The 25886-nt window shown below is 45.0% G+C and overlaps 1 protein-coding gene across 1 annotated transcript in view; it reads left to right on the top strand.

The window, feature by feature from the left end:
- Positions 1–25886, top strand: part of LOC137519472 (serine/threonine-protein phosphatase 6 regulatory ankyrin repeat subunit B-like) — a 132368-nt gene that overhangs the window by 76660 nt on the left and 29822 nt on the right. The window contains exons 15-20 of the mRNA XM_068238426.1: positions 3311–3427; positions 5762–5860; positions 8692–8892; positions 10148–10246; positions 18052–18258; positions 24444–24545. Coding sequence (XP_068094527.1) covers positions 3311–3427; positions 5762–5860; positions 8692–8892; positions 10148–10246; positions 18052–18258; positions 24444–24545 — 825 coding nt within the window. The remainder of the gene's footprint in view (positions 1–3310; positions 3428–5761; positions 5861–8691; positions 8893–10147; positions 10247–18051; positions 18259–24443; positions 24546–25886) is intronic.

Here is a 25886-nt window from a genome sequence, read left to right on the forward strand (position 1 = left end):
AAGGGGGATTAAAATGAATGTTAAGTATTATGGAAATATTTATTTGGCCAGTTTACAAAGTTTTAACGTGTTGTTGACTCATTAGAGATTTGTGGCTCTCGGTGGAGCCCCATCGCCCTTCCTGCGGCCCACGTCTTGTGAACCAGGAACATCTCAGCCCATAGAACCGTGTCTGTCACTTCTCCTGTTTACACTAAATCCTCCATTTTGTAAACCAGGCCCAGGATTTGGCTCCAGCGAAGCCTCCCCCTCCTCAGACTGCGCTCACATATAACAGACGGGGCCTTTCAAAGCCACCACATGAGTCTCCGTGGCAGTTTATAAAGGCAGCGTGTGAAGAAGTAAACTGCGTGACACTTAAGGGGCAAAGTTCAGCCTTTCCTCTTGCCTCACAGGCCACCAGAAGCTTTAATAATGGGGCTTACAGAGAGGTTAAGTGTAATATATATATATATATATATATATATATATATATATATATATATTTGCTGTAGGGTACAACTTCTATCTATATCTATGTAATGTTAAAGCCCAGTTCAGATACACATATTATAAATGGATTTCTTAGAACCACAAACATACAATAAATGTGTACATAAAACTAAAATGCAACAACACTTAATCTCTGCAAACACAACAATCTAAATTTCAGCCAGCAAGATTGCAGCGGTGGCAAAGTCTGCATCATCGACAGCCTGTTGCTTCCTCACACTGCCCCTCCCCTTCCTGTTTTATCTCAGACAGGTTCTGGCCCTGCTGCTCCCTCACACTGCTCCTCCCCTTCCTTTTTTCCCTCAGGTTCTGGCCCTGCTGCTCCATCACACTGCTCCACCCCTTCCTGTTTTCCCTCAGGTTCTGGCCCTGCTGCTCCCTCACACTGCTCCTCCCCTTCCTGTTTTCTCTCAGACAATTTCTGGCCCTGATGCTCCAGCACACTGCTCCTTCTCTTCCTGTTTTCCCTCAGTTTCTGGCCCTGCTACTTTCCCACACGGCTCCTCCCCTTCCTTTTTTCCCTCAGGTTCTGGCCCTGCTGCTCCATCACACTGCTCCATCCTTTCCTGTTTTCCCTCAGGTTCTGGCCCTGCTGCTCCCTCACACTGCTCCTCCCCTTCCTGTTTTCTCTCAGACAATTTCTGGCCCTGATGCTCCCCCACACTGCTCCTTCTCTTCCTGTTTTCCCTCAGGTTCTGGCCCTGCTGCTCCCTCACACTGCTCCTCCCCTTCCTGTTTTCTCTTAGACAGTTTCTGGCCCTGCTGCTCCATCACACTGCTCCTCCCCTCCTGTTTTTTTCTCAGACAGGTCCTGGCCCTGCTGCTTCCTCACACTGCTCCTCCTCTTCCTGTTTTCTCTCAGATTCTGTCCCTGCTGTTTCCTCACACTGCCCCTCCCCTTCCTGTTTTCCCTCAGCTGAGTGCAGGCCCCCTCCACCCATGACTTGCCATTGCCGAGGGGTTTGGTTTGGGGTAGCACTACAGAACTTGCAGAGAAAGCTGCGTCTGTAATGATGGTATCTGGCTGGTTAGCTAGATCCTGTTGTTTTACAGTTTACTGACTGTTAGCAGTTAGAATTTATCTCTGTTATCACCAGTTCTAAACTCTTCCTGTCGCATCCAAATAACAGCTGGTGTGTTTTTATGTCTCACTGGCCGCTTTCCTCCAGCTTCCTGCAGCAAGATTTACACCAAGCATCTGGATTCACTAGAGAGAGCGTCTGCAAATAAAGTCCAGCATTCTAGAATAACTCCTATTGGAAGTTTTTACAACCTGTCTGTGTTGTTTTTACAAATCTGTGTCACAATATTTTACGGCAGCACCAGAAAGTTCAGATTCCCGATTCCGATACGCCACTGAACTTCTCCTTCCAAATATTCCATTAATAACGGGCACAGAGGTGAATGCAACGCATCAGGAGAACCACAGATATCAGTATGTTAGAGCCATAGAAGCTAAAGTCACTGGATACTTAAAGGACAACGGAAGTGAGAAGAATATGGCGGCTGCCATATTTATTTCCTTTTACAATACCAGTAGCCAGGGGCGCCTCGTCCACCAGGCCGAACCAAGCGGTCGCCTGGGGCGCCGTGCGGTGTGGGGGGGGGGGGGGGGGGCGCTTCCCTGCCCCGGTTTGCTCCCTGCAGCTCACCTCAGTCTGCGGAGTCAGAGCAGGGTTACAGGAAGACGGCGTCCAAAGCCCTGCTCTGGTGACTATTTGTGTCTCCAGTACAGGGCTTCGGGCTCCATCTTCCCGTAGCCCTGCTCTCTGCCTGTCAGTGCGGGACGTTTAGCTGGCTGCAGGCACATCACAGGTCTTCTCACCTGGAGTGACGAAATGGCTAGAGGCACTCCTGCCAGTAGCCTGGAAATCCTGCTGATCCTCTGCCCCTAATTCCTTTAGCCATAGACCCTGAACATGCATGCAGATCAGATGTTTCTATCAAAAATCTGACGAGATTACCTGCATGCTTGTTTCTGGTGTGATTCCCCAGACTCTACTGCAGCCAAAGAGATCAGCAGGACAGCCAGGCAACTGGTATTGTTTAACAGGAAATAATTATGGCAGCCTCCATATACCTCTCACTACAGTTGTCTTTTAAAGTGTCCCTTCAACAGCTTATATATTATTATTAATATTATATGTAGTAGTTATAGTAAGATCCTGGATATGTTGCCTGAAAACTGCTCCAGACATCTCCTATTTTAAGCTTCCCCTTACCTGTAGACACAGGGCTGTTTCTGGGCACAGTCCATCCAGGCAAAGGCCTAGAGTGCCCTCTAGTGTGCAGATTGTGGTCCAGTACTCTTTATATTGATATCATTCAGTTTCAAGCATTCTGCAGTATTTTCCAATGTTTGCAGTTCCCCTGTGATGTGTCCCAGCTTTCTAGGGTTCTCTGTAGTGTATTCCAGCATTTCAGTGTCTTCTGTAGTGTAATCCTTGTCTTACAAATACTGAAACAAGCCTGAATTGTTAGTGAGTCTCACAGTACTTTAGCTCCCAAATGTCTCTCTTTTGGAGGGTCAGTCCCTCTTTGGGAGCCCTGTCCCTCTGTCCCTCTTTCCTCCTCATTTGTCCCTCTTTCAGGACTTTGTCCCTCTTTCTATGTAAATCTATATATTTCTCTACTAAAAAATGTGATTGACTCTTAATCTCATCCTTTAAATTGATATATTACTAATTTTAAAATGTTACTATGAAGGAAATAAACCCGGATAGAAAGGACCAGTGTGGTCTGAATTATAAAACAACATATTTTTCTGATGAAATCTTTACGGTATGCTTAATGCTCATTCTGCATCTGTATTTGCCAGACAGGAGAGACTCCGCTGCATTACTGCGCCAGGACGGGTAACACGCAAGTTCTGTCGGAGATGATCAAACATATCGGAACCAACCGGATACAGCAGATGATGAACAAGCAAGCCAAGGTGACAATAGTTCTGCCGTCACATTCACATACACTGTAACTCTTAACACATTAGAACTGGAACCAGTTTTGGGCACAGTGACACTTCTCCATGTGTACTCTTGGTCATGTGACATTATATGGTCACGTGACTAAATTTAAGAAATGTATGGGGAGTATCGCAGCCTTCGGCATCAATCCCCTAGGCCCAGCAGGTTCTCAGCACTTTCTGTGGCCATGCTTGCACGAGATACTGGCTGACCCACTTGTACCGAAATCAATACAGAACATTACTTCTTAGTGTTGTCTGTTGAATGTACAGTAGCATAATAATTATAATGATGCCCTGCAAAGGCAGAGATAATTACAATTGATGGGGTCCCATAGGAGAATTATTATGGGGCCACAGCCTAGGGCACCCTCTCCCAAGGGACAACGTACATACAAGGCAAACGAGTGTGGAGGCAGATGTGTAGCCATCATGCACTGATGCAGAGTTCGCAGGAAAGCTGTGCTGGACAGCATCTCCTAAACACAAAGTTAGACATCAATACAATTCGGTAAAAGAAAAAAATACATTTAATTCAGGAAAAATACAGAAATTCTGAGCGCAGCTTCCCTGCAAGCTCTGTTTTGCATACAACACCGCTCTGTTGCTTGACAGTGTGAAAGCTCGTTCACACTAGGCGCGTTTTCGGCCTTTTTTCAAGCGCAGGCGGTTTTCAAAATCGCCCAAAAAATGCTTGTGCAATGAATCTCTATGAGAAGGTTCATATCAGTGCGGTTCGTGCTGTGTGTTCAGCAAAGGGATGCCTGGACCATTTTGGGGGCATTTTTGCTATAATGGAAGGTATAGGAAAACGCAAAACGCTCACAAAATCGCTTTGTGCGGCGATTGCGTTCGCGGTTTTTTAGAATGAATACATTTTATTCATTATTTTCCGGGTCAATGAGTTCAGTTCCTGACTTGCGCCAGGGAGTGAGTCTCAAAACCGCTCTAGCAAAGCGCTTATAAAAGCGCTTTTTCCAAAAAAGCAGCGCGCAGTGGAGCGCTGGGAGGGGAGAAAAACACACGCACAAAAACGCAAAACGCGTGTTTTTGCTTTTAGGTGTGAATAAGGCCTTAGTGCAGTTGACCGATTGGCTGTTACAGGGGGCGGGTTTGGAAACAAAGGGGGCGATTTATAAAAGGCTGTGCGGGGAAAACATTTTGTCGGGAAAATACCGCATTCGGTATTTTAGATTTTTGTGTCCTAATTTATAAAAATGTTTTAAGTTGCAATAGAAGTTCAGGATTTCCCAAACTAAGCTGGCGGTAACAGGAGAAGCTGCCTGAGTTGATACATTTTCTCTGTGCAGAGACAGCGTTACAATAAAAGAGGCAGCCCCAACTTCCCTTTAGATGTGCATTTTTGCCTCTGTTTGCCCTGAATCTGCTCTGTATCTGTCTATTATGCTGGGAATACACGGTACGTTTCTGTACCGTGTATCGAGCCGCTCAATAGATTCCAGCGCGTCCCCACTTGTCCCTGCGGGCGCCCGGATCGATTCCCGGTCGTCCCCGCGGGCACTTCTTATCTTCTTTTCATTTTATTCTATTGTTCTGCCCGCGGTATCGAGCGCGGAATCGATCCGGCGGATATTTTCAATCGAGCCATCAGCGGCTCGATAAACGGTACAGAAACGTACCATGTATTCTCAGCATTCGTCTTTCTAAACAATCTATATAATTGCCACAGCTTAGAAGAACTTCAAGAAATGTTACACATGCAGGCTTTCTGAATTGAAAAAAACATATGAAAACAGGTACCCAAGAGGTTAAAAAACACAGCCTGTGGTATTCTGGAAGCCTTTTTTGTTCTGCTCTCACTGCTGCTGCCTGGGAGATCTGTCTCCATTAACTTTGCTCTTATCCGCACCCTTATCACCTCTTCAAAGCAACGGTATTCTCCGTCCCAATACCGCCTGCTCTAATCTTTATGAATTGACATTTAGTGACGTGTTGAGATGATCACTGCACAAGGCGGTAATTTACCTCGCTGCTCAGGAATGTCAGCTTTTCATGCGGTAACAGCTTTTATGAATTGATATTTAGTGACATGTGTTGAGATGATGATCACTGCACAAGGCGGTAATTTATCGCTCTGCTCGGGAATGTCAGCTTTTCATGCGGTAACGGCTTTTATGAATTGACATTTTGCTAAGTGGTCGGTAAAGTCAGCAGTTTTCAGCATTACCGTATGTGGGCTACCAGCTGCTACTGGGCCTCATTACAGGTTCTATGACTATTGCTATGCACCTTTTCTCCCATGAGGATGTCCACTGACTGAAACAAGCATAATCCCTGTCTTTGCAGAATGGATGGTCTCCGTTGCTGGTGGCGGCGGAGAGAGGTCACACGGGCACAGTGAAGCTCTTGCTACAGAATCACGCCAGAGTGGATGTGTTTGACGAGGTGAGACGTCTTAATGACTTCAAGTCTCATGTATGAAAAGTTAGAATTAACTGTTAAAGCAGACCTGAACTCAGAACTTCCTTTCTGCTCTAAAAGACAGCATAATAACCTTTAACCACTTCAGCCCTCAGTCGTTTTCACTTTATGCATCCGAGCAATGTTCACCTCCCATTCATTAGCCTATAACTTTATCACTACTTATCACAATGAACTGATCTACATCTTGTTTTTTCCACCACCAATTATGCTTTCATTTTGCTAAGAGCCACTTTACTGTAAATGCATTTTAACAGTAAGAATAAGAAAAAAACTGAAAAAAAATCATTATTTCTCAGTTTTCGGCCATTATAGTTTTAAAATAATACATGCCTCCATAATTAAAACTCACGTATTGTATTTGCCCATCTGTCCCGGTTATTACACCGTTTAAATTATGTCCCTATCACAATGTATGGCGACAATATTTTATTTGGAAATAAAAGTGCATTTTTTCCGTTTTGCATCCATCACTATTTACAAGCTTATAATAATAATACAAAAAATAGAAATATTTCATCTTTACATAGATATTTTAAAAGTTTAGACCCTTAGGTAAATATTTATGTGTTTTTTTATTGTAATGTTTTTTTTTTATTATTAAACATTTTATTTGGGTATTTTTGTGAGGGTGGGATGTAAATACTAATTTTTTTTATGTAAATATATGTTTATTTTATTTATGTAGCTGTAGTTTTACTTTTTGGCCACAAGATGGCAACCTTAGGTATGTTTACATGACGTCACTCTAAGCGTAACATGTACGCTTAGAGGGACGTAGGGGGACGCAAGAGGCAGAAAAGCGAGGCTTCCGAGAGAAGCTGTCACTTTTTCTGCGGGGGAGAGGAATCAGTGATCGGGCACCATGGCCCAATTCATTGATTCCTGGGCTAACGATCCGCGGCCGGGAGCGCACGTGCACTGCACACGCGCGATCGGCCGCGGGAGCGCACATGGCCTCTTGGACGTAGCTTCTACGTCCAGGAGATGAAAGTGGTTAAAGAGACACTGAAGCGAAGAAAAAAATATAATGATTTGTGTCTGTAGTACAGCTAAGAAATAAAACATTAGGAGCAGAGACATAAGTCTAGTCTTGTTTTCCAGTACAGGAAGAGTTAAGAAACGCCAGTTGTTATCTACGCAAAAGAGCCATTGAGCTCCACGACTTTCAAAGTCGCAGAGAGCTCTGTCTTCTGAAGCTTATTATCTCAGGTGTCTGACACTGTATTGTTTTTTTTTTCCTGCAGGGGACAGTTCAAAAGTTCACTGGCCTGCTCTGTAAAATCATTTAGAATGCTGAGTAGTGTGTAAACTGCAAATATTAGAGAATGATACAATGTTACAAAAAAAACCCTATATAACTGAAAATAAATATATGAGAATATTTTCTTTGCTACTAATGTTCTAGTAATTATCCGTACTACACAACCAATTCATAATATCATCATTATTTTTTCGCTTCAGTGTCTCTTTGAAGAAAAACATTTATTTGTTACAGCTGGTACAAATCCTGCAATAAATCTGCAGTGTGTCTACTTCCTGCTTTCATGGAAGCAGACATAGGGTTAACATCCTGTGTTTAGCAATAAGCTGCTCTGCCAAGGCAGCCAGCTAACTCAGCTGAAATCAAATTACAACTTGTGCTTAATCACAGATGAGGGGGGATTATGCGGGCTAAACTCTCTAAATTCATGCAGGGGGCATTTCTCTGTTTTCTTTCTGTCCTGTGAAAGAGTTCAGGTCCACTTTAATGCTTAGATAAATAATTTTCCCCAGGGCCGGATTTACCATAAGGCACTGTAGGCACGTGCCTACAGGCGCCTGATGATGGAGGGGTGGCTCACTCCCCTCCCTGAGCGCCTCCCTCTCTCCTTCCCTATGCAGAGTCCCGAGCGGAGTGTAAATGAGAGGTTAATCACCCTGCTCTCTGCATTCCACTGATGAGATCTCCCTTCAGTAGTCAGAGGCACCTCTAGCTACTTAATACTGAGGGTACTTCTGGCTACCTAATACTAAGGGGCACCTGTAGCTATGACAGGCAAGGGAAGTAAGGGAGAGGTGACAGCTGGGACAGCCAGCACACTTGTGGTGCAGCTCGGCGGGGGGTTGTAGGTTGATGGAGGGCGGAGTCTAGGGTGCCAGGACATCTGTGCCTATAGGCTCCTGTGATGTAAATCCGGGACTGCTTTTGTCACTAAAGTAATCCTGCAATACTAACTGGTCACCGCCCTATTCCTCAATGATTCAAACAAGACAAATGCCTGCGGGTCTCTGTGGGGACCTTATCTGAACCATAAAATGAATACATATGCTGAAAATTCTGTCAGATGCTCCTAGGTAGCCACAGTACCACAATGCAAATATAATATGCAGGGCTGTTTTTAGGCATAGGCAAACCACGCAGTTGCCTAGGGTGTCACTTGCTAGAAGGGGCACCAAAGAACCAGGTCAAGCACACTTTCTTTATAAAATGATCATACACATCCGGAGGACAATGGTGTGTGCAGAAACAGAGTCTCCACCCATTTCCAACCATCCCTGTTTGATTTTGATCATCCCACTCCATCTTCTGTAGTGGGAATAAAACCAAAATGAGGAAGAGGGGGAGCTTCTGTCTTCACGACACCTCCACTCCGTACCTGGCAGTCCTGATATATGATATCTGCGCTAGAGAATGAGATGTATCATCAAACCAGACCTGTTTTAGTTTATGTATTGTACATTATCTGCTGAAGATGAAATCTGGCATACTGGCCAATGTCTAGAAGCACTGACAATGTTCTGAATGTCTGCAGCACGGGAAGGCAGCACTACACCTCGCCTGTGAGAATGGCCACGACAAAATGGCGGATATCCTGCTGTGGCACAAGGCTTTTGTGAATGCCAAAACCAAGCTTGGTCTGACCCCGCTTCACCTGTGTGCTCAGAACGGCTTCAATCACCTTGTGAAGCTGCTGGTGGAAAACCACATGGCCAGTATCGATGCCATGTCTCTGGTAAGTAGCCTTCTTTATGATCTCTAACTTAATATTTAACTTACTATGCTGAGGAGCATGTTACACCGGGAGCCCAGCCAATGCCTAACCCTAACTGACCCTCCCCAACCCATCCCTAACTGACACCTCCCCAACCCATCCCTAACTGACACCTCCCCCAATTGATGCCTAACCCTAACTGACCTCCCCTAACCAATGCCTAACCCTAACCTTTCCCCCCAACCGATGCCTAACCCTAACTGACCTTCCCCCCAAGTGATGCCTATCCAACCTCCCAACCGATGCCTTACCTAACCGATCCCCCCAACTGTTGCCTAACTCTAACTGACCCCCACCAACCGATGCTTAAGCCTAATTGGCTCAACCAACCAGTGCCTAATCCTAACTGACCCCCCCCCCCCCCCAGCCAATGTCTAACCCTAACTGACCTCCCCCAACTGATGTCTATCCCTAACTGAGCCCCCAACAGAAGCATAACTCTAACTGACCCCCGCGCCGAATGTCTAACTGAACCCCCAACCGATGCCTGACCCTAACTGACCCCCCAACCGATGCCTAACCCTAACTGACCCCCCGAACCAATGTCTAACCGACCCCCAACTGGTGCCTAACCCTAACTGACCCCCCCAAATGATAGCAAACCCTAACCGACCCCCCCAATCAATGCCTAACCCTAACCGACCCAACCAACCGATGCCTAACCCTAACTGACCCCCCGAACCAATGTCTAACTGACCCCCCCCCCCCAAATGATAACAAACCCTAACCGACCTCCCCAATCAATGCTTAACTCTAACCGACCCCCCCCCATCGATGTCTAACCCTAACCGACACAACCAACTGATGCCTAACCCTATTCAACCCATCCAACTGTTGCCTAACCCTAACTAAACTACATCTTCAAATATCGGGCAGTACAGGGACCACAGTACTTTGGCTGCCACCTTAGGCATCTATGTTAAGAGCCTCGATTAGCAACTATAAGTGGTAATTTGGGCACCGGAGGCACACGATAAAATAGCCGCCTGCTATTCAAACTGCGGCTACAAATAGTGAGCGCTTCACAAAGTACTGCGGCGTCTCCAGCGCCAAACTTACCTGTTTCACTGATATACATCGAGTGTACGGACCTTTAGAAAGTGTAAATAGGTTTGTATAAAGATAATTAGAGCTATGTTCTGGAATGTTTTCTTGCTATGCTTGTACTGCTTCTGTCACTCCTTGTACTGAATACCGCTTCCTTTCCCTCGGACAGACCAAGAGGACCCCCCTGCATCTCGCTGCTCTGAGCGGCCAGCTGGACGTCTGTAACAGCCTCCTGAACATGAGAGCCGACGCCAACGCCACCGACATAGTAAGGTCACTAAGGAATCACTCCGCTGAGACAGTGCCCAGCGCTAGGCCTCTACTGCAGGGAACTGAAAAGGATGGGGAGAAGGGGGTGGCTGGAATTACTCTCTGTGCCCCCGCTAGAACTTATAACCTCTCTTCCTGTCCCTGAGATCTCCATGGGGTTTTGTGGCTTTAATTATTACTAATGATTATGACTATGGTAGTGATTACATTGTGAGCTCCTCTGAGGACAGTCAGTGACATAATTATGTACTCTGTAAAGTGCTGCAGAAGATGTCAGTGCTATATAAATACATAATAATATGGTAGGACATTAGCCTATGACTATGGTAGGATTAGAGTGTGAGCTCCTCTGAGGACAGTCAGTGACATGACTATGTACTCTGTAATGTGCTGCAGGAGATGTCAGTGCTGTATAAATACATAATAATAATAATATGGTAGGATATTACACTAGGACTATGGTAGGATTAGATTGTGAGCTTCTTTGAGGACAGTCAGTGACATGACTATGTACTCTGTAAAGTGCTGCAGAAGATGTCAACAGTATATACACGCAAAACGAAATACAATATATAAAAAACACTGTACTCTTATATTTATTATTTAGTATTTATATAGCACCAACATTTTATGTAGCGCTGTACAGAGAATATATATTGTTTTGTCACTAACTGTCCCTCAGAGGAGCTCACAATCTAATCCTTACCATAGTCTTATGTCTATGTATGTATCGTGTAGTACATTTATTGTAGTCAGGGGGAAACCAATTAACTTATCTGTATATTTTTGGGGTGTGGAAGGAAACCAGAGTGCCCGGAGGAAACCCAAACAGACATGGGGAAAACATACAAACTCCTTGCAGATGTTGACCTGGCTGGGATTTGAACCGGGGACCCAGCGCTGCAATGCGGGAGTGCTAACCACTACACTACACCACCGTGGTATAGTACCATTGCTGTCAGCGGAGTTGCAATTCTTTTCCTGTGAACTTAGTTATCCTTTCATGGTCCTGTGTGTTTCCTCCTGCCTGTGTAGTAAGTATGCTAAGAATGCAGATTCCTGTGTGGTGATTGGGAGTCTGCTGATCTCCACAATGTACACAGCAGCACATGTGTATACAGCCTTTGTTGTGCTCTGTGACGCACGCTGCCTCAATAACGTTTCCCGGGTGACATCAGAACCGTCACCACTTCTTCAAGTGTCATCTCCAACATGAAAGTGCCGTCAGGCCCACACGCTAAATATCCCTTCCTGTATTGTTGGCCCTGCGAGAGATCAGACGTCTGCGGAGGACTTCCCTTCATGCTGCTCCCCTTCCTGCCAGGAATTGTCCCGTGCCGCCAACACTCAAGCTGTGGCCTTGATGTTTAGCATGAATTCTGGAGAGAATATTGTCTGTGTTTTCTCTGGTAGTAGCAGTTCCGTGCTGGGATTACAGGTGGTGAAAGAGCAGTGACGCAGCAATAGGAAATGCAGAGGCTGCAATCACACCAGGGCCCCTGGGCCTGAGGGACCCACATAAGGCCCTTAAACACTTGCCGACCGCCCACTACCAATTGGCGGCGGCAAAGTGGCACCCTCAGGACCACGTAACGCCAATTGGCGGTGGCACCTGGGGGACTAATTAGCCGGGGATCGCTCGCAGTGATGCGCGCGCATCTTCCGGCATTAGGCTCCGCCCACCCGTGACGTCAACCCGCCGGCTATTTAGAAGCGCCAGCGGGTTGTTAACCCCCGATCTGCCGCTACAAAGTTTATAATAGACTTTGTAATGTATACAAAGTGTATTATACAGGCTGCCTCCTGCCCTGGTGGTCCCAATGATCGAGGGACCACCAGGGCAGGAGGCAGCCCCCCTAGTAAGCACACACACCAACACTGATCCTGCCCCCCTTGCCCCCTGATCGTCCACAGCACCCCTCAGACCCCCCTGATCACCCCCTCAGCCCACTGTTTGCACCCAATCACCCCCCCCTAATCACCCATCAATCACCCCCTGTCACTATCTGTCAACACTATCCTATAGATTAGGTCCTAAACTGCCCCCTGGGGGCTCCTGATCACCTCCCCACACCCTCAGATCCTCCCCAGACCACCCCGTGTACTGTATACATCTATTCTCCCCTGTAATCACCCACTGATCACCTGTCAATCACCCATCAATCACCCCCTGTCACCACCTGTCACTGCCACCCATCAGATCAGACCCTAACCTGCCCCTTGCGGGCACCTGATCACCCGCCCACACTCTCAGATCGCCCACAGACCCACCCTCAGATCACCTCCCAAGTGCATTGTTTACGTCTGTTTTCCCCTCTAATCACCCACTGATCACCCACAGGGCCGGCCTTAGGTTTCACAGCACCCTGAGCGAAACCTGATTTTTGTGCCCCCCCCCCCCCTTCATCCTTTTCCCACGTGCATACACACACACACACACACACACACACACACACACACACACACACACACACACACACACACACGCCCATATGCAATTCCCCTTTTCTCCTGGGATATCTCCTAGGACAGTGGTTCCCAACCTTTTTGATGTCGGGACACATCATGCCAAATGCTCAGATCTCCGTGATACATCACGTATGTATAATAGAAAAAATACTATTAATAACCACGAATGGATGGAAAGAGTGCATTATCCTGAATATACTTAAAAATGAAGGCTAGAACCTTTCAGGAATATTAATAAAATCAGTGGGACAGTAAGCCGCCTCCTCCCCCATTTAGAATGATAGCACAACACCGACAATTTGCACCACGTGTTATAGCCGCAGTGCACCCCCTCCAAAATGCCCTCAGACTCAGTATAGATAGGTAGCCAGGTATAGGTGCCTCCAGTATAGGTAGCCAGGAGTAGGTGCCCTTCTTCAGTATAGGTAGCCAGCTATAGGCATCTCCAGTATAGGAAGTCATGTGTTGAAGCCCTCAGTATAGGTAGCCAGCTATAGATGTCCCCAGTATGGGTAGCCAGGTGTTGGAGCCCTCAGTATAGGTAGCCAGCTATAGGTGCCCTCAGTATAGGAAATCAGGTGTAGGTGCCCTGAGTATAGGCAACCAGCTATAGGCGCCCCCTTGGAAGCCGGCGCCCTGAGCGACCGCTCCGGTCGCTCATATCAAAGGCCGGCTATGATCACCCATCAATCACCCATCAATCACCCCCTGTCACCACCTGTCACTGTTACCCATTAGATCAGACCCTAATCTGCCCCTTGTGCACCCACTTACCCGCCCACACCCTCAGATCGCCCTCAGACCCCCCTGATCACCTCGCCAGTGCATTGCTTGCATCTATTCTCCCCTCTAATCACACCCTGATCACCTATCAATCACCCCGTCACCCCCTGTCACCACCTGTCACTGCTACCCATCAGATCAGACCCTAATCTGCCCCTTGCAGGCAAACAAACACCCGCCCACACCCTCAGATCATCCTCAGACTCCCCTGATCACCTCCCCAGTGCATTATTTACATCTGTTCTCCCCTCTAATCACCCACTGGTCACCCATCAATCACCCCCTGTCACCACCTGTCACTGCAACCCATCATACCCATCAGATAAGACCCTCATCTGCCCCTTGCGGTCCCCTTTTAGAAAGAAGACACCCCAAGGTATTCCGTTAGGAGTATGGTGAGTTCATAGAAGATTTTATTTTTTGTCACAAGTTAGTGGAAAATGACACTTTGTGAAAAAAAAAAAACAATAAAAATCAATTTCCGCTAACTTGTGACAAAAAAATAAAATCTTCTATGAACTCACCATACTCCTAACGGAATACCTTGGGGTGTCTTCTTTCTAAAATGGGGTCACTTGTGGGGTTCCTATACTGCCCTGGCATTTTAGGGGCCCTAAACCGTGAGTACTAGTCTAGAAACCAAATGCCTCAAAATAACCTGTAAAATCCTAAAGGTACTCGTAGGACTTTGGGCCCCTTAGCGCACCTAGGCTGCAAAAAAGTGTCACACATGTGGCATCGCCGTACTCAGGAGAAGTAGTATAATGTGTTTTGGGGTGTATTTTTACACATACCTATGCTGGGTGGGAGAAATATCTCTGTAAATGGACAATTGTGTGTAAATTTTTTATTTACAGAGATATTTCTCCCACCCAGCATGGGTATGTGTAAAAATACACCCCAAAACACATTATACAGCGATACCACATGTGTGACACTTTTTTGCAGCCTAGGTGGCTAAGGGGCCCAAAGTCCTATGAGCTTCTTTAGGCTTTACAGAGGTGCTTACAATATAGCACCCCCCAAAATGCCAGGACAATAAACACCCCCCCAAATGACCCCATTTTGGAAAGTAGACACCCCAAAGTATTCAGAGAGGGGCATGGTGAGTCCGTGGCAGATTTCTTTTTTTTTTTGTCACAAGTTAGCAGAAATGGAAACTTTTTTAATTTTTTTTTTTTTGTCACAAAGTGTCCTTTTCCGCTAACTTGTGACAAAAAAATAAAATCTTCTATGAACTCACCATGCCTCTTAGTGAATACTTTGGGATGTCTTATTTCCAAAATTGGGTCATTTGGGCGGTATTTATACTATACTGTAATTTTAGCACCTCATGAAACATGACAGGTGCTCAGGAAAGTCAGAGATGGTTCAAAATGGGAAAATTCACTTTTTGCACCATAGTTTGTAAACGCTATAACTTTTAGCCAATCCAATAAATATACACTTATTAGATATTTTTTTTTATTAAAGACATGTAGCACAATAAATGTGGACAAAAATGTATATAGAAATTTTACTTTATTTAAAAAATGTCAGCACAGCACACAAAAAAAATATATTTTTTTTTTTTACAAAATTCATGTCTTTTTTGATAAATATAATAAAAACTTAAAATCACAGCAGCAATCAAATAGCACCAACAGAAAGCTGTATTAGTGACAAGAAAAGGAGTTAAAATTCATTTAGGTGGTAGGTTGTATGACCGAGCAATAAACCGTTAAAGCTGCAGTGGTTTGAATGGAAAAAAAGTGTCTGGTCCTTAAAGAGAATCTGTCCTCTAAAATTCTTACAATAAAAAGCATACCATTCTATTCCTTATGTTCTCCTGGGCCCCTCTGTGCTGTTTCTGCCACTCCCTGCTGCAATCCTGGCTTGTAATTTCCATTTTTAGGCAGTGTTTACAAACAAAAGACATAGCAAGTGATAGGCTGAGAGGAGCTCAGTGTGTGAGTCATACAGAGTGTGCAGGGGGCCTGGAGAGGGTGTGCATAGCTTCTATCCAATCACAAGCAGCACATCACATTCCAGCTTCACGGCCTCAGCCCAACAGACACGACAGAGGAGAGAAGATTAGATCATATAACAGAGATAATACAGCCACTGTGCAACTAGGAAAGGCTGCAGGAAGACAGACCACATTAGAACAGGTATAGGAATTTATAGGATAGAAGAAATAAGGATGAAAATTTTGTTACAGAGTCTCTTTAAGGAGTTTTAAGACTGCAGTCTTTAAGTGGTTAAAAAGGAACTATCACGAAAATCTTAACATTTAAAACACATACAAATAGGAAGTTTGTTTCTTCCTGAGTAAAATGACCTATAAATTACTTATTTCCTATGTTGCTGGCATTTACAGTAGGTAGTAGAAATCTGACATTACCGACAGGTTTTGGGCTAGTCCATCTCTCCATAGGGAATTCTCAGCATGGCCTTTATTCTTTATAGAGACTCTCCCTGGAAGGGATTTATACAAAGATGATGGCCAGCCTCCCTGTACACTTTTTTGGCAGTTGGGACGGAGCAACTGACATTCACTAAGTGCATTTTGAAAATAATAATAATCCCTGTGAACCCCCCATGAGGAGATGGGCTAGTCCAAAACCTGTCAGTTCAGTCAGATTTCTCCTACCTACTGTAAGTGACAGCAACATAGGAGAAAAGTAATCTATGGCTCATTTTACTCTGGAATAAACATACTTCTTAATTGTATAAGTTTACATATATTTTAAATGTTATCATTTTCGCGACAGAGGTCCTAAACAGTTACTGCACTAACTCTTTTTCAGTGTTCTGGTGGTATTCAGGGCAGGATTTCTAATTAGGCAATGTAGGCACATGCCTTCAGGTGTCTCACATGCAGGGCCCCTCTCCAAGTGTCTCCCTCCTCCCTTCTCATAATGAGGGGAACATAGATTTTTAGCTAGTGTTTGCCCATAGTACAATCTTTCCTCTTCCCGATTTACATTCTGGAGTTCATTACAAGTGGTAACAATTCATAGCTCCCAGCGGTCCCTCTTTTGGAGGGGCAGTTCCTCTTTGGGAGCCCTGTCCCTCTGTCCCTCTTTCTTCCTCATTTGTCCCTCTTTCAGGACTTTGTCCCTCTTTCTATGTAAATATACATATTTCTCTAAAAATGTGTTTGATTGACTCTAAACCTTATTCCCATCCTTTAAATTGATATATTGCTAATTTTAAAATGTTAATATGAAGGAAAATGAACCAGGATAGAAAGGACCAGAGTGGTTTGAATTATAAAACAACATATTTTTCTTACGAAATCTTTATGGTATGCGTGACTAGGGGTGTGATGGGGCGTGATTAGGGGTGTGACAGGGGCGTGGCTTAAGTGTCCCTCTTTCTCATCTCAAAAAATTGGGAGGTATGGTAACATCTGTACTGCTGGCAACCTGCATCGCTGAGGAATAGTTGGGTGTTGTGTGTTCTGAACAGATAAAACTGCTGGTCTCCCAGAGTGCACTGAGAGAAGAATTCAGCATAGCTAATTAGCCTAGGCTGTGACATCACTGGGAGGGAGGAGCTACACACTAATAGGCAGTAATATATAGATATAGGAAGTGTTTGTGGTGCTGAAACCAGGATACATGGATATCCTGAATAATTTACTGCATTTTTTTATGAAGAGGAACGGTAACGGCATAAGGGCCCATTCATGGTGGGAATTACAGAACGCTAGCAAATTCACTATCGTTTTGCGATGGGGATTTCTTTGCGATTAGTGCATTTTTTATTGTACATTTTCGCAATTTTTAAGCGATTGTGATTCACTTTTTTTTAGCCTTTCATTCACAATCGCTGAAAACCTGCCTGCACCACCAATTGCGAATCGCCGGCGATCTTGGCAGTGAGATCACTGCCGTATACCTTTAACTAGCGCTTTTAAAAGCGCTAGTGATCGCTGGCGATTGGCGGTAAATGGCTGCTAATTGCCCCAATGTGAATGGGCCCTCTAGAGTTGAAGCAGTTGCAGACGGGAGATGGAACATATTAATTAATGGCGTTCATGCTATACCATTCCTTCTAAACTATACAGTATTAATACCATTCTTGTATGTTATGTAGATTTAGGTTTAAGTTGCTGAATGCTATTGGTCCTTAAAGAGAAACCGTAACCAAGAATTGAACTTTATCCCAATCAGTAGCTGATACCCCCTTTTACATGAGAAATCTATTCCTTTTCACAAACAGACCGTCAGGGGGCGCTGTATGACTGATATTGCAGTGAAACCCCTCCCACAGTGTGATGTCAGGACCATGGTTCACTGTGGGAGCCTTGTTACAATGTGGGAAATAACAGCTGTTTCCAACTGCCAAAAAAGAAAGCAGCTTCTCCTTCCACTGGCATCACCTGCCAGCAGTAAAAATGTCACCATGTGATAAATGTCAGAATGTAAATCGGGGAGAGGAAAGATTTTACAATGGGCAAACACTGACTAAATCGTTTATACATCATTATTGTAAAAATGAAAACTTTTTTTTATTACATTATTTTCAGTGGAGTTCCTCTTTAATCCTTCTTGTCATTGTCAGTATGGGCAGACCCCCCTCCACCTGGCTGCTGAGAATGACCACTCAGAAGTCGTCAAGCTGTTCCTGAAGAATCGCCCGGAGCTGGTGACCTCCGCCAACATGGACGGCTCCACCTGTGCGCACATCGCCGCCGCCAAGGGCAGCGTCGCCGTCATCAAAGAGTTGCTGAGGTTTAACAGCAATGGCGTGATCTCCGCCCGCAACAAGGTACGCCCAGTCCACAATGTCCCTGAGAGGATTATTCTCTGTCTTCCATGAAAAAGTTCAGGGAAATGTACTTGCAAAAGCAAGAAGGGACAGTGTGCCATTATTATTATTGATTTATAAAGCGCCAACATATTCCATAGTGCTGTACAAAGTAAGAAACACACTTGGGGTGCATAATAATACAAATGGCCTCAATTCACTAAGCTTATCTCCTGTCTTTAATAACGTTTCTAGAGTTGTTACCATGGTGATAAGTCATGTAATATTCAGGAAACATTTTACCTCAGGCAAACCTAAAGTTAACTCTTCTGTCTTTAAGTTAACTCTCCAATACTTAAAATAACTCCAGAGTTAAAAACAGGCTGTGAATTAACTGCGTGTGAAAATAACTACAGAGGAGGTAAATTAACCCTCCTGGCGGTATGAAAAATTCCGCCAGGAGGCAGCGCAGCAGTTTTTTTTTTTTTTTTTTTAATCATATAGCGAGCCCAGGGCTCGCTACATGATAGCCGCTGCTCAGCGGCATCCCCCCGCCCGCTTCGATCGCCTTCGGCGATCTCCGATCAGGAAATCCCGTTCAAAGAACAGGATTTCCTGGAGGGCTTCCCCCGTCGCCATGGTGACGGGGTCGGATGACGTCACCGACGTCGTGACGTCATTGGGAGTCCCGATCCACCCCTCGGCGCTGCCTGGCACTGATTGGCTACAGAAGAGGTAACTTAAGGATTGAAGAGATAAGATAACTCTCTCACTGTGTGGAGGTAAGTTTTCTCTTGCCTTATTATCTCCAGCATGATCTTAGTGAATTGAGGCCAATGTATAGACACTGGTTCATAATACAGAAATGGTAGACAATATATCCAGTGACCGATTTAGCATGATCAATAAAATGTATAACAAATTTGAAGACACAAAAGGTGAGAGAGTCCTGCCCTTGGGAGTTTACAATCTAATTGGAAAAACAAGAGGTGAGGTAGTATAAAGTCCTACCTAGAGGCGGTATGTTTTTAGGTTATATTTAGCAAGAACAACTTGACCAGAGGTTGAAGAGGAATGGCCTAAGTTGTGTTTGCTTCTTTGCTTGTCAGAAAAAGTGAGTTTTGAGGAAGCGCTGAGAGAAAGTGACAGATGTGTTTAGGAAGGGAATTCCAGCGGAGGAGTGAGGCATGTGAGAAATCTTGTAACGTGAATGTAAGGAGGTGATTCTAGAGGAGGACAAAAGAAGGTTGTGTGCAAATCTGACACTGCGGCTGGGTTGGTATATCTGGAATCTAGCAAGTCTTTAAAGAATCGGGGGATTACTGGTAGCAAACTGACTTGAGTGAGCGCCTATCCTAATAATCACAGGGATAAACTCCTCCCCATCCTGAGTCCCACCGGTCAAAGATTCCTTCTGGCTACAAGGTACTGATGAAACAGTTCCTAATTGGTGGGAAAAAAAAAACAAAAAACAAAAACAACAAAAAAAAAACCTCAGCAACTTCAGATTATAGAACTGTTAAATCTAAAATCTTATTTTTTTTTTTAGTACAGGCAGTGTACATAGCTCATGCGTCACGGGTAAACACAGAAATACTTTCCATTAAGGAAAGACATGCAGTGTACTTTAAAGCGCAACTGTAGTGAAAATGACATGATTAATAAAATTGCTTATTTTTACAATATCCATTTATAGATTATTTAGTCAGTGTTTGACACATTGTAAAATATTTCCTCTCCCTGATTTACATTCTGACATTTATCACTGGTGGTGACATCTTTAGTTCTGCCAGGCGATCTGTCTAGAATGTTCGTTACAGAGAGTTCGATGCACAGAGGGAGATACTGCTTACTGGCAGTTGGAAAAAGCCCTTATTTCCCACAATGCAACGAGGTTTACAGTTAGCAAACTGTCAGGATCATGGTCATGACATCACTCAGTGGGAGGGGTTTCACCACAATATCAGCCATACAGACACCCCTGTTGATCTATTGGAGAAAAGGTAAAGATTTCTTATAGGAATGGGGGTACCAGTTACTGATTGTGATGAAGGTCAGTTCTTGTTTAAAGTTCCTCTTTAAAGGGAACCTAAACTGAGAAGGATGTGGATTTTTCCTTCTAAAATAATACCAGTTGCCTGACTCTCCTGCTGATCCTGTGTCTCTAATACTTTCAGCCACAGCCCCTGAACAAGCGTGCAGATCAGGTGCTCTGACTGAAGTCAGACTGGATTAGCTGCCTGCTTGTTTCAGGGTGTGATTCAGACACCACTGCAGCAAGAGATCAGCAGGACTGCCAGGCAACTGGTATGGTTTAACAGGAAGCATCCATATCACTCTTGGTTAAGGTTTCCTTTAAAGAGAAACCGTGACCAAGAATTGAACTTCATCCCAATCAGTAGCTGATACCCCCTTTTACATGAGAAATCTATTCCTTTTCACAAATGGATCATTAGGGGGCTCTGTATGGCTGATATTGTGGTGAAACCCCTCCCACAGGAAACTGTGAGGACCATGGTACTCCTGGCAGTTTCCTGTCTGTGAACCTCATTGCATTGTGGGAAATAGCTGTTTACAGCTGTTTCCAACTGCCACAAAAACAAGCAGCAGCTACATCACCTGCCAGCAGTAAAAATGTCACCATGTGATAAATGTCAGAATGTAAATCAAGGAGAGGAAAGATTTTACAATGGGCAAACACTGACTTAAATCATTTATACATAATTATTGTAAAAATGAAGCACTTTTTTAATTTCATAAATTTCACTGGAATTCCTTTAAGTTTCTTCCTGGACCAGGAAGTCCATAAAATGGAGATTGTCAGCAAGCCCCCAGATTCATAGCTGAGGAACAACGTTCTATGATACAATGGTTGTAGAAGCTGAATCTTTCAGATGCTCTGGACTGTTTTCCTAATAACATGACATAACAATGACCAGAGCCTCCTGCATAAACAGGGCAGTATTTGGGAGATGAATGGAATAAGTGTCATTTTTCTCCAGACATTTCCTCTCCCAGGTTCCTGTTATTTTGCTGTATCAGAATTCTTGCTTTATACCATCACAGTTTTATTGCATCTCCTTACCGCTTATTTATTTGCTAAATATCTGGAGGAAAAAAATGCACAAATGAAAAATATTACCTTCGTCTGGAGAGGCAGAGCTTGTGATTTCTGAAACCCTTCCAGCAATGTAGAGTATGAATTGAGGCCTGCATCATGGACTCCTGATTGAGTCTGATTGGTCAAATATAGATTGGGGTAACTTGATCCGTGGCAGGGAGGAGTTCACTAATTCTAGATCTTTACGTTTCATAATTGGGTTCACAAAGCTCGGCGATGATAACGAGGTCTATGGTGGGCCACCTGAGGTGTGGCGTAGTGTGATCGGAGCAAAGTAAAGAGGATCTACTATCTCTAGGCAGCCCAGTCTCTATGACTACAGTGTCCTCTCTTGTCACGTGACCCACCATCAGGTTCCATGACGAGAGGGCACTCTTATAGGGACGAGTATGCCTGGAAAAGGTAGATTGTTGGTGGAGACTGGAGAGGTGAGTTACTAATCTCCTAGGCTTAGATTGTGCTACTCTGCACCTGAGGAATCACTTTTGGCAACCTATACTGGTGGGGGGAGGGGGGGGGGTTCCTTCAGGACAAGGCCGGCGTCAGGTTTCCCAGCGCCCTGAGCCAAACCTGATTTTTGTGCCCCCGCTTCATCCTCTTCGCGCATGCATATGCACGCACGCACGTACGTATACACACACATATGCAATTCCCCTTTTCTCACGAGTTACCTCCTAGGACAGGGGTTCCCAACTTTTTTGAAGTTGTGACACATCATGCCAAATACTCAGATTTCTGTGACACATCACATATGTATAAAAGAATAAAACTATTCATAACCACGAAACAGGCATTATCCTGAATACACTTAAAAATGAAGGCTAGAACCTTTCAGGAATATTAATAAAAACAATCAGTGGGACAGTTAGCGCCCCTCTCCCGCCCAATTTGGAATGCTGGCTCAGCACCGACAATTTGCACCACTCGTTGAAGCCGCAGTGCGTCCCCCCAAAGAAAAACGCCCTCAGACTCAGTATTGGTTGGTAGCCAGGTATAGGTGCCCCCAGTATAGGATCTCATGTGTAAGTGCCCTCAATATAGGTAGCCAAGCATAGGTGCCCCCAGTATAGGAAGTCAGGTGTATGTCTCCCCCCATAGGTAGCCAGGCATAGGTGCCTCCAGTATAGGAAGCCATGTGTTGGTGCCCTCAGTATATGTAGCCAGGAATAGGTACCCTCCATCAGTATAGGTAGCCAGCTATAGGTGCCCCCAGTAAAGGAAGTCAGGTATAGGTGCCCTCAGTATAGGTAGCCAGCTATAGGTGCTCCTTGGAAGCCAGCGCCCTGAGCGACCGCTCCATTTGCTCAGGTCAAAGGCCGGCTATGCTTCTGGATACCTATACTGGCGAAGGGGGGGTTCTTCTGGCTACCTACACTGAGGAGATGACTTCTGGCTACATATACTTGGGAGCACTTATGACTGTCTATCCACTGGGGGGCTGCCTGGGACTATCTAATACTGGGGGCCTACTTACTACTGGGGGGACATCTCTGACCACCTAAAACTGGCGTGTGGGTGTTGGGAGGGGTCACAAAAGTACCTCATAATTTATTTAAGTTTTTGGAGGGGGGGAGCATGGCAAAATTTTCATCATGGGTCCCCATGAAGGAGGCTGAAACCTCCATAGGTTGCTGGAAGAAGGGGAGGGGATGGATTGGGCTTAGACATGATCACCTTCACAGCTCTATACTCCAAGGAGGCTAAAGACCCTCATACAGTTTAAGCTGAAGAGATGTACGTGGAGGACAGGGGTTTCTGATGTCACCGCCACAAATCTGTATTCCAAGGAGCCTGAAGACCTTCATACGTTGTTAGATGGGTATGAGCTTTCACCCATTCAGTATGGGGGGACATCGGAAACCCTGACCCTACACATGGGCCAATTGATCTAACATGTATGAAGGATTATTTTATGCTAGTTCAGAGGAGGCGGTGGAGGAAAAGTTTATGAATTCACTTGACCTTTAAAGGGATACTTAAAGAGAAACTCAGACCAAAAATGTAACTTTATCCCAATCAGTAGCAGATACCCCCTTATACATGAGAAATCTATTCCTTTTCACAAACAGACCATCAGGGGGCGCTGTATGACTGATATTGTGGTGAAACCCCTCCCACAAGAAACCCCTCCCACAAGAAAAGTACGTACTTTTTTTGGCAGTTTCCTGTCTGTGAACCTTGTTGCATTGTGGAAAATAGCTGTTACAACTGTTTCCAACTGCCAAAAACTATGCGGCAGCTACATCACCTGCCAACACTAAAATGCTCACTGGAGTTCCTCTTTAAGCCACCTTAAAAAAAAGAAAAAAGAAGTTTCACTTACCTGGGGCTTCTAGCAGCCCCCTGCAGCCGTCCTGTGCCCGCGCCGGTCCTCAGGATGCTATTGAGGACGGCAATCCGAACAAGGATACGCGTGGCCAGGGCTGTGCAGGCGCAGTGGCCCACCGACTCCCAGTCTGTGAAAACGGAACTAAGCCGGGACAGGTGAAAGGAGGATCGTTGAGGACACAGGATGGCTGTATCCCTTTAAAGAGACACTGAAGCGAAAAAAAAATGATGATATTATGATTTGTATGTGTAGTACAGCTAAGAAAAAAAACATTAAGATCAGATACATCAGTCTAATTGTTTCCAGTGCAGGAAGAGTTGAGAAACTCCAGTTGTTATCTCTATGCAAAAAAGCTATTAAGCTCTCCGACCAACTTGGTCGTGGAGAGGGCTGTTATCTGACTTTTATTATCTCAACTGTAATTGAACTGTTTACTTTTTCTCTGCTAGAGGAGAGGTCATTACTTCACAGACTGCTCTGAAAGACTCATTTTGAATGCTGAGTGTTGTGTAATCTGGACATATTATAGAGTGATGCAATGTTAGAAAAAACACTATATACCTAAAAAAAAATATAAGAATATTTTATTTGCTGCTAATCTTCTAGTAATTATTCATAGTACACAACCAATTCATTATATCATATATTTTTTTTCGCTTCAGTGTCTCTTTAAGGCATTGGTACACTTGGTAGGTTTAGAGATTCTGAAGTTTAGATTATCCCTCAACTCTTTTTTTTCCCCGCCTCTCTCCTTAGACCAGTGACTCCACCCCCCTGCACTTAGCAGCAGCGGGAGGACACGCGGAAGTTGTGAGAGTTCTGCTGGAGACCGGAGCGTCTGCGTCCGATGAAGATGTGGTAAGTTTCTGCGTTTCTGAAGATGGGGTCATTTTAGTAAGAACAAGTCATATAGTCACATATGCTTAAGGGCCGGTTCACACGGACACTTGGCGGCGTCTACCGTCAAGCGTTCGGGACCCATCGGCTAAACTCTCCCATTCAAGTGAATAGGAGCGTTTAGCATTGCGCGGTTACCGTCGATTACATAAACGCGGCGTTCTGATCCCGATTTAACGCATCGTTTCGGCCGTCCCTAGAAGCCGCATGCAACGTCTAGGGACGGCTAGCCGGCGCGTCTTCATGTCCCCCTGCGGGGACGAGAAACGCCGATCGCGACGATCTCTGTACCGCCGCCACCGAACGGGACGTCACAGGACGACGCGACTTCCTGGCCGCCCCAACGCCGCCTGCCGTCCGTGTGAACCGGCCTAAGAGGCCAAAGAAACAGGACAAGAACCAGGCACCACATGCCAGAGCCTAATTAATTGCAAAAAAGACAGATAGTCGGTGGTGGTGAGTGCAAATGGCCTGAGAGCTGTTTCGTGGGACTCTCCGTTTTGCCAGAGGCCACTGACGCTTTGACTGAGAGCACAGATCTACAACCGCAATCCACTCCTGCATACTTTTTTCTTCCATAATATTGTCCGTTAAAGTTTAGGACCAAATTTGTAGGCAAGCTACCCGATCACATTACAATAATATTTGTAAACTTTTCTACCATAGGACTCAATGCGCATAGATATGTCTATGTTACCGGGAAAATAGGCGTTCATAAATGCCAGACTAAACAGGTGGCTTTTCAGTTGGGACCTAAATGTTCCCAGGGATGGAGATGTCCTGATTGGGTGTCGCAGGGGCGTACGTTAAAAAAGGGCATCGGGAAAAAAGGGCGCAGGGTTTTAAACGATAAGCATGAATAACGTTTTAAAAAAAATTGTGCTATATTTCGTTTAAAAATAATGTTTTAGAAAGTTATAAATCATTAAGTAATGTGTATTTCGGGAATTGTAAAAACGTTAATCTTCCCTGTTTAAAAAGTGAAATGTATAATAACGTTTTATAAAAGATTAATAAGAATGTTACTAAAACTATAGCTAACCCTACTCTCACACAGAACCCTCCCTGTACCTACCCCTAACGCCTAGACCCCCCCCCCCCCCTGGTGTTGCCTAAACCTAACCACCCCCCTGGAGGTGCCTAACCCTAAAACCCCCCTGGTGGTGCCTAACCCTAAGACCCCCCTTGTGGTGCCTAAACCTAAGACCCCCCTGGTGGTGCCTAAACCTAAGACCCCCCTGGTGGTGCCTAAACCTAAGACCCCCCTTGTGGTGCCTAAACCTTAGACCCCCCTGATGGTGC

The sequence above is a fragment of the Hyperolius riggenbachi genome, chromosome 5 (genome assembly GCF_040937935.1).
Source record: "Hyperolius riggenbachi isolate aHypRig1 chromosome 5, aHypRig1.pri, whole genome shotgun sequence".
Taxonomy (NCBI): Eukaryota; Metazoa; Chordata; class Amphibia; order Anura; family Hyperoliidae; genus Hyperolius; species Hyperolius riggenbachi.